Source organism: Ranitomeya imitator, chromosome 3 (genome assembly GCF_032444005.1).
Source record: "Ranitomeya imitator isolate aRanImi1 chromosome 3, aRanImi1.pri, whole genome shotgun sequence".
Classification (NCBI taxonomy): Eukaryota; Metazoa; Chordata; class Amphibia; order Anura; family Dendrobatidae; genus Ranitomeya; species Ranitomeya imitator.
The window spans coordinates 61,662,129-61,680,150 of NC_091284.1; the positions used below are offsets into that span (position 1 = coordinate 61,662,129).

General features: G+C 45.7%; 1 protein-coding gene across 1 annotated transcript in view; it reads left to right on the forward strand.

The window, feature by feature from the left end:
• The window catches only part of LOC138672689 (SAM domain-containing protein SAMSN-1-like), a 68,415-nt gene that overhangs the window by 19,350 nt on the left and 31,043 nt on the right, over positions 1-18,022 (forward strand). The window contains exon 2 of the mRNA XM_069760901.1: positions 15,676-15,747. Within this exon, the coding sequence (XP_069617002.1) occupies positions 15,676-15,747 (72 nt within the window). The remainder of the gene's footprint in view (positions 1-15,675; positions 15,748-18,022) is intronic.

The window sequence follows — 18,022 nt, forward strand, 5'->3', positions numbered from 1 at the left end:
AAGAGAGCTATCTCAAAATTAGATAAACAAATATCCCTCAAACGCATGCCCACCTGCTCTAACATACCAAAGGAGACTGGGCGCCGAAGATCACTTCGCCCCGCCTTTCTACGAAAACCTTTTATCGCCTGCCGTACCAAAAACAACTTCGTCAAATCCTGCAATCCTCGAAGCTGAAAACCGAAAGCCAAGGCCGCCCGAACTCTATCCACCTTTGAAGCCGACCACCCTTCCTCCGCACCGCGTCTTAACCACAACAACAAAGCGCCCAGCTGATCCTCACCCCCATTAGTAGCCCCGCAGAACGACATCCAAGATTCCCAATCACACCATACCGACCGATATGCCGACCACGTGCTGGGTGCCAAAGACGCGCGAATCAAAGGTCCTGCAGCCCGGATACCACATTCCAAAGCTCCTGCGGGCAGTCCAGACCCGTCTCCTCCCCGTCGGGGGCCAGAGACCGAAACCGTTCCCACTGAAATCGAGACAAAGAGTCAGCCACAGAATTCTCCACTCCAGGTACATGAGACGCCGTAATGTACACATTGATTGACATGCAGAACAACACCAACTGACGGAGAACCCTGATAACCGGAGGAGAAGAGGCCGTCAAACCGTTTATGACACAGACAACCGCCATATTGTCACAATTAAAACGAACCCTCCGATTGCGCAAATCTTCCTTCCACAAGTAGACGGCAACCAGGATAGGAAAGATTTCCAACAAAGTGACGTTCTTCACCAACCCGGACGCGAACCACTCCAAAACCAACACCGCCTGAAGCGTCAGTAAACAAGTCCAAATCAGCGTTGCCAACTACGTCCTCCATCAACAATGAACGGCCATTGTACCGTGCCAAAAAACTGTCCCACACCTCCAAATCAGCCTTATGCTCGCTAGACAAGCGAACAAAGTGATGCGGGGCCTTAACCCCCGCCGTGGCACCGGCCAGCCTCCTTGAAAAAACCCTCCCCATCGGGATGATCCTGCAGGCAAAATTCAATTTGCCGAGGAGGGACTGAACCTCCCGCAACAGCAACTTCTTTAAGCGACGCGCCCGAGCCACTTCATTTCTCAATCCAACCACCTTCTCTTCAGGCAACCGAAATTCCCAGTTAACGGAATCAATCATAATGCCCAGGAACGAAAGACTCGTGCAAGGCCCCTCGGTTTTTTCCGGCGCCAGCGGGACACCAAAACATTCCGCTACCCACAACACTGTCCTCAAGACCATGTCACAACTTCCGGACTGACTCGGCCCGATGCACAAAAAGTCATCCAAATAGTGAATGACCGAATCCAGACCTGACACCTCCCGAACGACCCACTCGAGAAAAGAACTAAAAGCCTCAAAGTATGCACAAGACAACGAGCAACCCATCGGCAAACATCTGTCCACGTAAAATCCACCGTTCCAATAACAACCCAACAGCCTCACACTGTCCGGATGGACGGGCAATAAACGAAAAGCTGACTCAATATCAGTCTTAGCTAACAGCGCACCCCTCCCTCAACTACGCACCCAGCGTGCAGCCTCGTCAAAAGACGTATAAACCACGGAGCAAAGCTCCGGGTCAATCCCGTCATTCACGGACCTCCCTTTGGGGTAAGACAAATGCTGAATCAACCTGAACTTGTTTGGTTCCTTCTTCGGCACCACACCCAACGGTGAAACTATCAAATCATCTAGCGGCGGAACAGCAAAAGGACCGGACATTCTTCCCAACGAAACCTCCTTATGCAACTTATCCGATACCACCGCCGCGTGCAACTCAGCTGATCTCAAGTTCTTCAAAACCCGAGGGATACCGAAAGTAGGAGCAGGTATACGAAAACCATCCCTGAAACCCAGCAACAACAACTCCGCTTTTTCCCTATCCGGAAACCTACTTAGATAGGGGACCATTGCGTCCAGCTTCACTGGCGTCTCCTCCTTTTGAATTACCCTCTGGCTTTCCTTTCTTCTTGAAGCACTTGGCAGCTCCATGGGAAGAACCGCTGCAGTGCGAGCACACGTGCTTAAATTTACAAGTAGCTCCGAATTTGCACTGGCCGTCATTAAACTGCCAGCACAAACCGTGCTTCTGACCTCCCGATTGTCCGGACTGACCCCCCGACCCCGAAAAACTTCCTTGCGATGCGGAGTGGCCGGCGGTCCCGGCCCCGCCTTGAAAGGAATGGCCGAATTTCGTCGGCGCCATAACCCGCAGCCACAAACCGATGTCCTTCTGATCCCAGCGAATCGAAGGACGGACCGCCTTCCTCTGTCTAAACTGCTCGTCATACCGGAGCCAAGCTTGGCCCCCATATGCCCTATGCGCCTCGCCTATCGAGTCCATGTAACAAAACAATGCGGAACAGTTTTCCGGAGCCTTCTCGCCAACCACGCTTGCCAAAATCGCAAATGCTTGCAGCCAATTCACGAACGTCTGAGGAATAAGACGCCATCTGCGCTTCTCCTCATCCTCCTTCTTACTGTCCTCCTTCTTGCTCTTGTCTAAATTAAATTTCTCCAAAGGAAGGAGCGAGAAGATCTCCACGTACTCATCCTTCCAAATCTTCTCCCTCACTTCCTTTTTCAGATGAGCCCCCAGCGGCCCCTCGAAACAAACATAAACCTCACCCCGCGCTTTATCATCTAAGCGAATACCGCCCTCCTTCTCCTTCTCCGTCTGTACTGACACGGAAACGGGCTCCGACGACCTACTTGGCGCCGCTAAGCCCCCTAAAGACCCTCCAAGACCTATCTCCGATGCACCCACCCACGCCGCCAACGGTGACGGCACCGACCTAGCGCCCCCCAAACGTGACAGCAACTCCCGAACGCTACCCAATAACTCCCCTACCCCGTCACTCCCACACTCCGGCCGAACCCTCGGACGCTCCCCCGTGGCCACGGCCCCACCCCCTTGACTAAAACAGACACAGAATTGTCCTCACCAAGCTGCAAGGGAGCTGGCGTCCCCCCAGCCGCAGTCGTCCCGCTCATCCAGCTGACGTCCGCCGCCGATCTTCTATGTGGCACGTCCGGAATCAGAGGCCCGGCCTGTGATGATGCCCCGTCCTGGCCTGTTGTCGATAGTCCAGATGCGGCCCTGCCTGGAGGCACCTGGGGCCCACCGCTGTAGCCGGCGGCAGCCGGCCCTCTGCCGGGACTCCTTCCATATCCAGATGACCGCGTAGGGGAAGGTCCGGGGTCCCTGGTTGGGCACGGCAGTAACGCAAGTCCGGCGGCACTGCCTGCCGCTGCAGCCACAGGAGCTCTCCCCCGTTGTCCGGCGGCAGGCGGCCCTCTGCCGGGACTCCCACCATGACCAGCTGACCGCGTAGGGGAAGGTCCGGGATCCCTGGTTGGGCACGGCAGTACCGCAAGTCCGGCGGCGCTGCCTGCCGCTGCAGCCGCAGGAGCTCTCCCACGTTGTCCGGGACGAGCCGGTGAAGCAGGCCGCCAGGCAGCGCCATTACCACGGCGCCCCGCTGTGACGTCAGCGGAAGTGGAAGAAGATCCGGCGCGTGGAGGCCCCGCCCCCCGCAGCGATGGAGGAGAAGGCCTATCCACCGCCGCAGGCCCCAACGCGGCAGATGGATTCCTCCCGGACCGGGCCCTGCTTGGACGCTTGCTGGCAGGAGCTCGGTCCGGAGGGTCCCTGGAGGGGCTCCGATGCCGTCGCTGAGGCTGGGGCACGTCGGGGGAAAAACGCTCCGGTGGCCTGACTCGCCGGGAGCGCCGCACGCCTGCCGACGCCGCCGGGACATCCCCGCTGCCTCCGCCCAGAATGCCGGTCACCTGGGCTTCCAGCCAGCCAGGAGGCTGGTTCGCGGCCGCCGCACGCAGCCTCTGCAGCACCTGTTCAACGGCCGACATGGTAGGTCCTCACTATTGGCCTCCAGAGCGGGAACTGGCCAACCCCACCCCCTACCTAGCCCTATAAACCCCCCCTAATGCATACTATCCCCCTCCCCTAAATATGTTCCCACCCCTTCTATCCTCCCTCTCCAAAACCCCTGTCATGACGGCCTGCACGTACGCCGTCTGGGGGGAGGGGACGGCTCGCTCCGGCCTGCTCTTTCACTAATATATACAGTGGGGCAAAAAAGTATTTAGTCAGTCAGCAATAGTGCAAGTTCCACCACTTAAAAAGATGAGAGGCGTCTGTAATTTACATCATAGGTAGACCTCAACTATGGGAGACAAACTGAGAAAAAAAAATCCAGAAAATCACATTGTCTGTTTTTTTATCATTTTATTTGCGTATTATGGTGGAAAATAAGTATTTGGTCAGAAACAAAATTTCATCTCAATACTTTGTAATATATCCTTTGTTGGCAATGACAGAGGTCAAACGTTTTCTGTAAGTCTTCACAAGGTTGCCACACACTGTTGTTGGTATGTTGGCCCATTCCTCCATGCAGATCTCCTCTAGAGCAGTGATGTTTTTGGCTTTTCGCTTGGCAACACGGACTTTCAACTCCCTCCAAAGGTTTTCTATAGGGTTGAGATCTGGAGACTGGCTAGGCCACTCCAGGACCTTGAAATGCTTCTTACGAAGCCACTCCTTCGTTGCCCTGGCGGTGTGCTTTGGATCATTGTCATGTTGAAAGACCTAGCCACGTTTCATCTTCAATGCCCTTGCTGATGGAAGGAGGTTTGCACTCAAAATCTCACGATACATGGCCCCATTCATTCTTTCATGTACCCGGATCAGTCGTCCTGGCCCCTTTGCGGAGAAACAGCCCCAAAGCATGATGTTTCCACCACCATGCTTTACAGTAGGTATGGTGTTTGATGGATGCAACTCAGTATTCTTTTTCCTCCAAACACGACAAGTTGTGTTTCTACCAAACCGTTCCAGTTGGTTTCATCAGACCATAGGACATTCTCCCAAAACTCCTCTGGATCATCCAAATGCTCTCTAGCAAACTTCAGACGGGACCGGACATCTACTGGCTTAAGCAGTGGGACACGTCTGGCACTGCAGGATCTGAGTCCATGGTGGCGTAGTGTGTTACTTATGGTAGGCCTTGTTACATTGGTCCCAGCTCTCTGCAGTTCATTCACTAGGTCCCCCCACGTGGTTCTGGGATTTTTGCTCACCGTTCTTGTGATCATTCTGACCCCACGGGGTGGGATTTTGCGTGGAGCCCCAGATCGAGGGAGATTATCAGTGGTCTTGTATGTCTTCCATTTTCTAATTATTGCTCCCACTGTTGATTTCTTCACTCCAAGCTGGTTGGCTATTGCAGATTCAGTCTTCCCAGCCTGGTGCAGGGCTACAATTTTGTTTCTGGTGTCCTTTGACAGCTCTTTGGTCTTCACCATAGTGGAGTTTGGAGTCAGACTGTTTGAGGGTGTGCACAGGTGTCTTTTTATACTGATAACAAGTTTAAACAGGTGCCATTACTACAGGTAATGAGTGGAGGAAAGAGGAGACTCTTAAAGAAGAAGTTACAGGTCTGTGAGAGCCAGAAATCTTGATTGTTTGTTTCTGACCAAATACTTATTTTCCACCATAATACGCAAATAAAGTGATAAAAAAACAGACAATGTGATTTTCTGGATTTTTTTTTCTCAGTTTGTCTCCCATAGTTGAGGTCTACCTATGATGTAAATTACAGACGCCTCTCATCTTTTTAAGTGGTGGAACTTGCACTATTGCTGACTGACTAAATACTTTTTTGCCCCACTGTATACCAGTGGTGTTTTCTAGCACAGTGGGCTTCAGGTCTCCAATAGGTCAGGGCTTTCTTAGAATTAAAGAAGGGATTATTATATTGTCAGACTAGGAATTACTTGTATTTTCATGGCCCATTAGGGGTAATTTAGGGCCTGCATTCAGGAACATTTGCATAGTGGAACATCTACTCAAATATAAGCAAACACGATCCCTTCCAAGAGGCTGGAAGTTACATCTCTAATGCCACGTATAGGAGACAGCCACCCTATATGACAGTGATAACCCTATAACCAGCTTTGAGGAAAGCCTTATGACATTCTGCCAAACAAAAGTCTTCTAAAAAAAAAAAATAAAAAAAAAAAATAAGAGATTTTATCTGCAAACGGCTGTTCTAGGGTTGTTACTCCTTATCAGTGCAGATAAGGATACTGGTTGGCTATTACAGGAAGTGAATAACATGAAGTATCTCCTTGAGGATTGAGCCTTAGGCCCCTTTCACACATCAGTTTTTTTGCCGTCAGTCACAATCCGTTGGCTTGGCAGATCGACGGATCCGTCGCAGATTGTGAAAAACTGATGTGACGGATTTGTTTTTTTTGACGGATCCAACTTGCGGGATCCTAAATAAATCGGAGCATGCTCAGTTAAAAAAAAACAGAATCCGTCACCAGATTCTGTCATTTGACAGATCCAGCGCCCAAAGGCTTACATTCGAGCAAACGATGGGCGGCGACGGATCGGTCGCTGTCCGATTTTTCCATGTATCCAAAAAACATTACTCTGTCCGTTGTCTCCGGCCGCCAGACATACAATTTTCGACGGATCCGGCGAATGACGGATGAAACGTGAGGCCATCCTTTGCAATCCGTCGCTAATACAAGTCTATGAGAAAAAATGGCTGATGCCGCCGGATCTGTTTTTTAGAAAATTCAATGGATTGTGACTGACTGCAAAAACCTGATGAGTGAAAGGGGCCTTATAGACCAAGCAATGCTCCCCAAGAGAAAGGTATGCACATTAGCCTTCTGCCAGGAGAAAAAAGCTGGCTGTCTAATGTGGGCACCTATAATACTGCCAAAGTGGCTGACATCCATGATCCATCATTACAGGAACAAGGGGCAGATATATTAACATTATTGTGCCTTGATTCTGGCCACATTTATTATGTTTTGCAAACAATCTATTACATTGTTCTTCCTTTTTAAAATATTATTATATCATAGGTTTTGAAAGGTCTAAAATAACAAATGGAACTTTTGCTTATCATCTCTGGATCCATCGCTGCCTCTCGACCGTTGGTCCAGTCTGTTGATTGACTGCAGTGGTGAGGTCACATCTACAGCGTTTATAACCGCTGCAGTCGATCAACAAAGAGCAGTGGTGAAAAAGCAGTGCTGGGCCCAGGGAAGGTTATTAACATCTGTTTATTATTTAAGACTGCAGTAAAGATAATGAGTGAAGATTGTTGCTTGTTCACCGCTGCTTCGTTCTGTTGATTGCCTGCAGTGCTGAGTTCACATCTTCAGCGGTCATAACCGCAACCTTATGGTACAATCAAATTTTAAACTAATAACCCCTTTAATGTTATGTTCAATTTTTAAGGGGCAAAATACATGTTAACAAGAGGTGTCCTAAAGATGGAGAAAGAGTCCAAAATGCACTACCCATGCCTTTGGGTTCAGTCTAGAGACCGTAGGAGTTGATGGGAGCCTGTAATAGCCCGCAGCGTTGCCACTAGAGTACTTCAGAGTAGAGACCCGATGATAAATGATGGATACTTTATTAGAATCAACATGTTTTGGGGTTGTACCGACCAGAGACGTGGTAATAAAATATGGATATTTCATTTGAACCTATGCGCTTTGAGATCGGTATGACTCCGAAATGCGTTAATTCTTATAACGTACCAATCTCTTATCATCCCATCTTTACACTGAAGTACTTTAGAAGTAGCGCGGTTGGCTATTAACCTGTACAGGTTTCCATCGGCTCTTACCATTTTTACACTCTACACTGAGGGCGAGAACGAACAGCAGCTACTGCAATCACGCAGGCAATCCTAGGTGTCCTGTCCTCAACACAACACACCCAGGTGAGCAAAACTGACATGGGGGCATCCACACCCCGTTTGCAAATGCATCTGTATGTACCATTACAGTGGTGCCCTAAGAGCGCTTGTCTCCTGTTTTTTAGATTTGGGTTTAACCCCTTTATGATGGAGCCCTTTTTCGTTTTTGCATTTCTGTTTTTCGCTCCCCTTCTTCCCAGAGCCATAACTTTTTTATTTTTTTTTTTCATCAATATGGCCATGTGAGGGCTTGTTTTTTGCAGGACAAGTTGTACTTTTGAACGACACCATTGGTTTTACCATATCGTGCATTGTGCTATTTCACAACTGTTTTTTGGATTTTTTTTTACCATGTTCAACAAATGCTAAAACAGACCTGCCATTATGATTCTCCAGGTCATTACGAGTTCATTGACACCAAACATGTCTAGGTTATTTTTATCTAATTAGTGGAAAAAAAATCCAGAGTTTGTTTAAAAAAAAAAAAGAAGAAAATTTCAGCATTTTCCAAGACTCATAGCGTCTCCATTTTTCGTGATCTCGGGTTGGGGGAGGGCCTAATTTTTGCGTGTCTATCTGATGTTTTTAATGATACCATTTTGGTGCAGATATGAGCTTTTGATCTCCCTGTTATTGCATTTTTAAAAACTTAATTCTGGCATTTTGAATTTTTTTTTATCGTTACGCTGTTTGGCGATCAGGTTAATTCTTTTTATAGCTTGATAGATCGGGCGATTCTGAACACGGCGATACCAAATATGTGTAGGTTTGATTTTTTTGATTGTTTTATTTTGAATGGGGCGAAAGGGGAGTGATTTGAACTTATATTTGTTTAAGATTTTTAAAAAGATTTTTTTTACATTTGGCATGCTTCAATAGTCTCCATGGGAGACTAGAAGCTGCCATAACCTGATCAGCTCTGCTACATACAGGCAATGATCAGATTGTATGTAGCAGAATTGATGACTTGCTATGAGCGCCGACCACCGGGCTACGCTTATAGCAATCCATCATTGACAACTATAGAGGTCTGCAGGAGACCTCTGGTTGTCATGCCAACCCATCGGTAATCCGCGATCACGTGACAGGAGTCACCGATGGGCGGATTTCCAGCACGTTTGCCAGAAGCAATGCTAAATGCCGCTGTCAGCGTTTGACAGCGGCATTTAACGGGCTAATATCCGAGGGTGCCGGAAAAGATGTGGGCTCAGCGCCGGAGCCCACATCAAAAGGGGGGAGACACGACATGCGTAGTACATGTACGGCGCATGTCGTGAAGGGGTTAATCTAACTACATTTGACCCAATTTTCACGACTCTGCCCCAATGTGTTTGCATCTTTAGCCTCTATTATGGCATTTACGGCTATAGTTATGACCTTGCTTTGTCGTGTAGTGCTTTGCAGAACACATGACCCTGCTCCCAAATTTTGAAAACCATGCGAAAAAAGGTTTTCTATCAGCAATAACTTTCTAATTCTTTATGTTGTTTCTAATTACTGTCTTAATTGTTTCACAATCCAAATGTACAGTCTAAATGAAAAAGTATGAGGTTAGGGTCCGAAAATGTTACTGTGGACGAGTCTATTTTTACAGGACTGAGGTCATAAGTTGCTGTGGTCGGATAAGCAAGAACTTTCACACATACTTAGTTCCGTCAATCCTTAGCAACAGTCTTAAAACTGCCACAAAATATAATTTTGCAGTCTATGTGCAAAGGTGGCGTGCTGTCTGATTCACCCAAGCGTTTACTGGGGCCCTTGAAAATGGAGAGCAGCAGTGGTTGGGCCCTATCACCTTTTTAACCCGGTGGAAGCATTTTGTGCCTGACTTCCTTCTCGGAATTGTATCATTAGCAAAATAGGGATGATGAATTGGCTTGAAAGTTATGAAAAGAGCCAACAACATGGGTGTCACGGGTTTACTACGTCAGAGAGGAGCCAGAAGATGGCAGCGTCTGATTTCTCCTACTCCTGCACTGATTAGAAGCACTTCACCTTCATATTATATAGTGCAGATTTCTTTTAGCAGTGCAGGGGTTAATCTGCTCAGATGAGAGCTCCTGGAAGTTTTCCTGCATTAAGGCTCTCAGCTGTGAACTGTTAGCCACTGCCATCTCCTGTATAATCTCAGCCCTGGCTAACACTCATTGTCAGAGATGGCTTATGCTGCATGGCTGGAGGTTTTTAATGGTTATTATTTGAGAAGGCATTTGGTGGATTTATCTGTGACTTTTGCTAGGTTTTGAGTGTGTGATAATTCCCTTTGTTCTCCTATTTTGGTTCAACCCCATTCCTCTATTGTAAGTGTGAGGATGTTTATAGGTTTGGTATTTTTCATTATCCCTGTTCGTATTACCTTGTTACTCTGGTTGATGCATTACGGTGCACTACTACCAGGGCCAGACTGGCCATTGGGCAGTTCTGGCAAATGCCAGAAGGGCCGGTGGCAGTAGTGGCTGCTCGAGTGTGCCGCTGTCGGCACACTCCCCCCGCTGTCGGCACACTCCCGGCCCCGCATTCAACTATACCGGCGTCATAGACGCCAGTACAGTTGAATGCCAATGATGGAGGAGAGAGCGTCTGCTGTTGCTCCCTCTCCCAACATTCCCCGCTCTGCCTGACGCTGACACTGCGGGTGCACGATGACGTCATATCATCGCGCACCTGCTGTGTGTCGGGCAGCCCCGGAGCCTGGAGCAGCGCGGGGCAAGAGGAAAGGTGAGTAGAGTGTTTTTTTTTATTATTATTATTATATATCAATGAGTGATAACTGGATTGTGGGGCTATTGGGGGGGCTGCATTACATTCTATGGGGCTGGGCTGCATTATATTGTATGGTGCCTGTGCTGCATTACATCCTATGGGAACTGGCTGCATTACATTCTATGGGGGCTGTGCTGCATTACATTCTATGGGGGCTGTGCTGCATTACATTCTATGGGGGCTGGCTGCATTACATTCTATGGGGCTGGGCTGCATTACATTCTATGGGGCTGGGCTGCATTACATTCTATGGGGGCTGGCTGCATTACATTCTATGGGGGCTGGCTGCGTTGCATTCTATGGGGCCTGTGCTGTATTACATTCTATGGGGGCTGTGCTGCATTACATTCTATGGGGGCTGTGCTGCATTACATTCTATGGGGGCCTGTGCTGCATTACATTCTATGGGGGCTGTGCTGCATTACATTCTATGGGGGCTGTGCTGCATTACATTCTATGGGGCTGGGCTGCATTACATTCTATGGGGCTGGGCTGCATTACATTCTATAGGGCTGTGCTGCATTACATTCTATGGGGGCTGGCTGCATTACATTCTATGGGGGCTGGCTGCATTACATTCTATGGTGACTGGCTGCATTACATTATATTGGGGCTGTGCTGTATTACATTCTATGAGGCTGTGCTGTATTACATTCTATGGCGCTGGGCTGCATTACATTCTATGGGGGCTGGCTGCATTACATTCTATGGGGGCTGGCTGCATTACATTCTATGGGGACTGGCTGCATTACATTCTATGGGGCTGTGCTGCATTACATTCTATGGGGCCTGTGCTGTATTACATTCTATGGGGGCTGTGCTGCATTACATTTTATGGGGGCTGTGATGCATTACATTCTATGGGGACTGGCTGCATTACATTCTATGGGGACTGGCTGCATTACATTCTATGGGGTCTGTGCTGCATTACATTCTATGGGGACTGTGCTGCATTACATTCTATGGAGCTGTGCTGCATTACATTCTATGGGGGCTGGCTGCATTACATTCTATGGGGACTGGCTGCATTACATTCTATGGGGACTGAGCTGTAATGCTGGATACAGCTGTAATTATATGTTATATAGTCGTGTTACACTCCCCTCACTTCTTGTAACCTACAATTGTACAAAGATATTATACAGTCACCATGTGACAAGTGGGTCTGTGTAACTTCAAATGCCAGGGCTGAATTTTAGTCCCAGTCCGGCCCTGACTACAACTCTCCTCCTCCCTGGGTGGGGGAAAGGTACAGACTGAGGGCAGATTCAGGAGCTAAGGCAAGGTGTGTGATCCCCGCCTTTTCATCATAAGAAGTAATCCAGTGAACAGGGCGAGCTAGGGCACCCCTAGCATTAGGGACAGGGAAGGAGCCCCTGGTCTAGGGACTCCCAACAACACAGTCATGACAATGGGCTAAGGTGCAAGGACCAGATTACTGAAGTCACGTAGGGTTGTACATGAGACCATTATGGTGCATGAGTTTCATAAAGTTTAATCAAAAGCCAGATGGGATCCTGATCAAGCAGAGGACAGTAGGCCGTGGGGCTAAATGTACAAGAAAAAGAATAATCCACAGGCAGAGACATATGGGTTATAAGAAAAAAAACATTTACTTTGTCCTGGAGCAGGGGAATAAGATGCCATGTTCTTACGATCTGTGTGCGTTTCCGTGATCAGATTCAGGATTTAATGCCTATCTATCTATATTAGCAAGAGCCATACATGCCTCAGGCTGGGATAATACTGTAAAAAGAAAGGATAAATGGCGCAGTGCCATTGACCTACATCATGTAAGAACCTCCTAAAGACGGATTCCTCAGGGTCTGGTTTCTCTATCGAATGTTCCTCTTGAAGGTCTTGGGGAAGTTCCATTAGGTTTCTCATCCCTCCTAAACCAAAGACCCTGACTGAAGCTCTCAGCGGACACTGCGGTGGCAGCTCGGATGGAAGCTGGGAGCAGGATGGGCTACTGTTAAGGAAGGCCACCTGTCCATGACCTTTCTGTGGCTTGGTGGAATGGAATATTTCTTGGGGGCCATTTGCTTTTTGTACAGGGCTTTTGATTGACTCCATCATTGTGCATTTTTTGTGTGTTATTCTGTTTTTTTGGGTGAAGCAGGACGACGTTCTCCAGCCTAAAAATAAGTAAAGAACTGTTGCCATTCTGGATTTTCTTTTACCTGCAGCTTGTTTTCTTATTTTTTATTTTTGCATAAAAAAAAAAGAGATTGGGAATTTTCCGTAATGTTTTGACTAGCTGTAATGGACCTTAGTCTAGGATGTGCCTCTATAGTTTTGGTTCTTTGGGGCAGATGTAATGTTTACACTCAAAGCTCCAACTTCAAAGTCACTGAGATGTTCAGTAATACCCGATACCCACACTACTGCCAACGTTTGTGTATGGAGATCGCAAAACTGGGCGCTTGATTTCATACACCCATTTTGAATACCTAATCTCAATACTTTGGATATATATTGGTTCTGCAAGCGTTCTTAGAGCATAAACATGTTATTTTGAGAGCGTTATCATGTGCATTGAAGTACGGAGCCATTGCATATCTCTTAAAACATTTATTCGATAACGTTCGGTAAATCAAGAAGATCTCAAAAGGAAGTGCACACATGACTGACTCACTCTGGCCCCTGGAACATATACTGTCAGTTTTTTGAAGTCTAGTTTTCTGCAAAATATTATAGCCATAAATGTCATTACAGTTTCAAATTGGCTAAAAAAAAAGGCTGACATTTTCCATATTATTTCACTTACAACCCACATATGGCACTGGTCAAATAGTTGGAAAAAGCAACTACTTCTCTATGTTAAATGTTTTTTTTTTTTAATATTGCAGCAGATAATCATCAAGAGATTTTTTTAGCAAATTTAAAAGGGGAAATCCACCTTAAGTATGTTTGCACATTCTGCCTTTTTAAGGCGGACGACATTCTAGAGACCGCATGACAAACCTCAGAAAATGCTCAAAAGAACGAACGTATGCATTTCTACATAAAAACGACTTGCTGTGCAGATATTCAGTGTCTTGAGCATCTTTTAACCATTTCAGGTTCCTAAAAAAACGACAAGCAGTTATAAGAAGTGTTAGGTCCATTCTTCTGGCACTTTCCGCTCTGAACACGCGCTGTACTCTACAAATCAATTGAAAGGCCCCAAAAAATGCTCGGAAGATGAGCGGACATGCCTTACAGTAGATTGCCATTGTTCTTCTTAAAAAAAATGTTAGCGATTTCTTCATTATTCCATGGAGTAAAAAATAAAACCATCGGAAAGTGTCAGTAGAAAAATCTTCGTAAAAACCATGGGAGAACCCACCAAAAACGCTGGTGGCCACGACCATCAGAAAAAGGCTCTGGAAACGATCGAAAACAATTACCTCAGTGGATATTCCTGAGATTAAAATACAGTGTGTGCACATGCCCTACACAAGTTATCTCCTAGACACTTGTTTTCATTGGAAGAAAAGAGCTCTGGACACCGATGTGAACAGAACCTACCGCTATATATATTGTAGTACCGCAACGGGGATAAATGTGCAGGACAAGTAATCACTGATTTACTGGATACATAACTGTTAGATCGGTGTGGGTATCACCTCAGAGACATCCACCCATCACCAGAACATGGCACCTACATTTCCCCATCACCCACTGCCTCAAGTCCACAGCCAGGATGAGTTGAAAGGTGCACCACGTTGCGCATGCGCCGGGCCACTCTGGTTGATTCTTTATTGGCCACGGTAGAGAAGGCCAAGGATGAAAGGGGACACAAACCCTTCTTTATGGTGATTGGTGGAGGTCCCAGCGGTGGGACCCACAATGATCTAACCGTTATAATTTATCGTTGTTCCTCCTAATGCAGTAGGGATTGAGTGGGGTGAAATGGTCGCACATGCGCACTACCACTCCATTCATAGACTATATGTATGGTGGACATTGCTGTGGACAGCTGGCCCCTTATTTTTAATTGGGCCCCTACAGCTGTATAGCCTATACTGCGTAAATGGGCACATAGGGCCCAATTCATTATTGCATTTGCGCCTTATTTCACTATTTCTTCTATGTTGTTAGCCTGTTTTTGATTTGCATCAAATTCTTTTATTAATTTGCCCCTTTTGCAAATGTATTCGTTTGTTTGTATTTTTTATGTTCACCAATGTGGGCGTTGATATTGTTTTCCAGACGTTTCAAGCCGATTCATCAATTGCGACTATTGATAAAGCCGCTACATTTTTGCGAAAGTGTATTCTAGCTATCCCCTGGAGTGTCTATATGTATTTCTGAAAATATTTGCTGCAAATTTGGCAATACGGGCTTTTTTTTTTCCTATGATAAGGCACAAAAAGAGGAAAAAAATATATAGAACATTTTCTTTTTTTTTTTCTCACTAACCACATTTTGAAGAATTTGGTGCAAAAATGTCAACTAATACAATACAAAAGATAAGTGACTTAAAGGAAATGCAAATGGTGAAGAATCGAGCCCACTGTGTATCCATTCAGGCCTCTAATAACAGGAATAATGGGGAAAAAAATCATCTCCTAAGCAAAGGTGTAGTAGAAATGCCGTATTTACCCACATGGAGCCCCCCACACCGTGGTGTGCCAGTATTGTATTCATATGCTCCATGTAAACAGTTCTTGAAGACACAAAAACGCACAGAGAGGTCAAAAATACTCTGTTGTAAAAAAGTCACAGTAAATAAGCAAGTGCTAGTCAAAAAATGAAAAAAATACAGGGTATTTAGTTAATTCGTTTTTTTGCAAAAAAATGTATGTTAAGCTGCTCCACCAATCGCCAAGGTATACCCATAATAGAGCAGTCCTGTCTAATGTATATAATCCCTATCTGATATATTTAAAAACCTGATCATCTGTATAGTACCTGTATAAGCAGGGTTGAGAGAGAAAAAATATACATGTGGACATGCTGGATGGAACAGCTACAATGCAAATGACCCACAGAGGAGTGGTGGGTGGGTTTTTGGTTCTATGTAAACAGTTTTGCAATGTGCATGATCTCTAATTCACAGCTCATTCATTTCCGTTTTTCTGGCCGGTTCGGGCTGATGAAGGTCCGCAGTCAGGCTCGATTATTTCCCTATGTCATGATGAGAATTTTTTTTAATTTTCCGTCCTCTCTGTTTGCAGCGCACCAGCAGCTTTGGGACCTTCGATCGGTTTAAGAAACCCTCGATTTCCAAGCCAGAAGACTTAGATGAGGTCTGTGTACGTCCCCGCTCCTCACCGCATCGCTCTGTGCTGCTGTATTAATAATGATTCATCTGATCTCGGGATGATTTTTGGAAATGATAACGTGCCGTGTTATTTCATCTATTTATGGCAATGTCTAGTTAGCGGGGTTTATGCAGTGTATGAAAGGAAAGGGAGATGAAAGGGCTTCTGCTATGCTAAAAGATCAGTGGGGAGCTTCTGTGCTCGGTTTTTTTTCCATTTCTTTGACCTTGAGGCTCCCCTTGAGAATTTTTGTCTCCTGAACACAATAATAACTGCAAAAAAAATGTAGGGATGCGACAATTAGACACAAAAGACTCGGCGCTAAATGTTTTCTAATGAGGCAAGCAGGCAGATGAAAAAAATAAATAGTGTTCATTGATGATGCCCCACCTTTGTCAACACATAGTGAAGGGTATGAACATTTATGCCACCATCGTTTTATTGCTGCAATGCATCTAGATGAAAAGTAAAGCTGTTAGTCATACCGTCTTCAAGAGAACTTGCCGCCAGGTCAAAAGTGTCCACTTTTTCTTATTATTACATTCCCACTGCTCGCCTGAGTCCTTCTAAAAATCCAGAAATATGAACTTTTTTTTATTTATTGCAAATGTTTTTGATCTTCAACAACAGGGCGTGGCTTACAGGGTTCCGCGGAGTTGTATCTTTAGGCCGCTCTGCATTGTTACCCTGTGCGCCATGCCCTCTTGGTAAAGTCCATAAAACATATCACTAAATATAAAGGCTTATATCTTTGGAACCATATGGTGGATTTAAAAAAATGAAGAAAAACAAAGATAGGTACCCAGAAAACTTAGGGTGGCATCGGGAATAAGTAGGAGCAAAAATTGGTCACTTTTTTGCCTGATGCCACATCCTCGTTAATGGGATTCCGACTACTAGGTAACAACCTATTCATAGACCCCGGTTATATGAAGAGAAGATATAGGATACTCTCCTCCTCCATGCACCATGCTGCAGCCATTGTTTGATTGAAGAGTTCACAGTCCATCTGTGTTTAAGAAATGTGAGCGCTTCTGCCGATCAGCAGCTGCTGACTGCCTGCAGCGTTCACATGCCACCAACCCTCTGCATGTTGCTCCTAGTAGGCGGTCAATAGACGCAGCACTGACTACAGAAGAGAAGTGCCGAGTCAGGAGGGTTTTTTTCCTTCCAACTCACCGGATACATTAATAAGGGGTTATTCTGCTATGGATACCCCATTTAATTAAAAAAAAAAAAAAACTTTTTTGTGTCTACAGCTCCTATGCTGATCAGTGTATCTCTATGATTACAGACCACAAAAAAGTGGAGAAGAGCCTTTATCCATACTAATTTGAGGTTGGAGATACCAGGTGAAGGGCGCCTCCACGTTAGCAAATGTAATCAAATAGAAAAAATAATAAAAACGCACCAGAGGAATAAAATGAAATAAAAGAAAATTGATTTTAAAACGACAACACGTTTCGGCCATATCCTGTTCTTCAGGTGTCCAGACACCTGAGGAAGGCTGGACACAGGCGAAACGCGTAATGGTTTTTTTTTTTATCAATTTTCTTTGATTTCATTTTATTCCATATATTATTGGTATTTTTTCTGTTTGATTACACCTGCTACCATGGGAGCACCCTTTCCCTGGTATCTCCACTCTCATTACGCACTGCCGACACTCCTTTGGGGAAATTTCCATCAGCACACCAGGTTGGCTGCACCTATTAGATTCAGTTCATACACTTTTAGGAGTTGTGTCCAAATGTGCACAACTCCATCAGGCGAGCAAATTCCCTGTTTTTTTATTTTAATCTCTCTCCCTCTTTTATTAAATTTACTACACTCTGAAGGCGCCATCTTCTTTCAGTTTTCCCCAAAGGAATGCCACTATTGGTATATTCAGACTAATGTGTTCATTTTGGCTCCTTTTGGGAAGGGAGCAAATAAAATGGAGTCATGTATTGAGGAACAGATTACATGCAAGGTCAAATTCTTTGTCACCATGAAGTCACATCGTTCTGCATAGGAGCTGCAGACACAAAACAGTAAGACTTTTTTTTTGTAATCATGACCATTTACATAATTGCTTCATTTCTTCATATAGGTGCATTGAAGCAGTAAAAATGTTTGCAAAAGTGTACATACCCTTTGGATACTGCACAGATTTTCATATTATGTTTCTACTTATTTTTCAGGAATTTTTTCTACTATGATTTGCTTTAAAAACAAACCTGTCTCTACAATGATAGGAGGTTTATTATAATTAGAACAA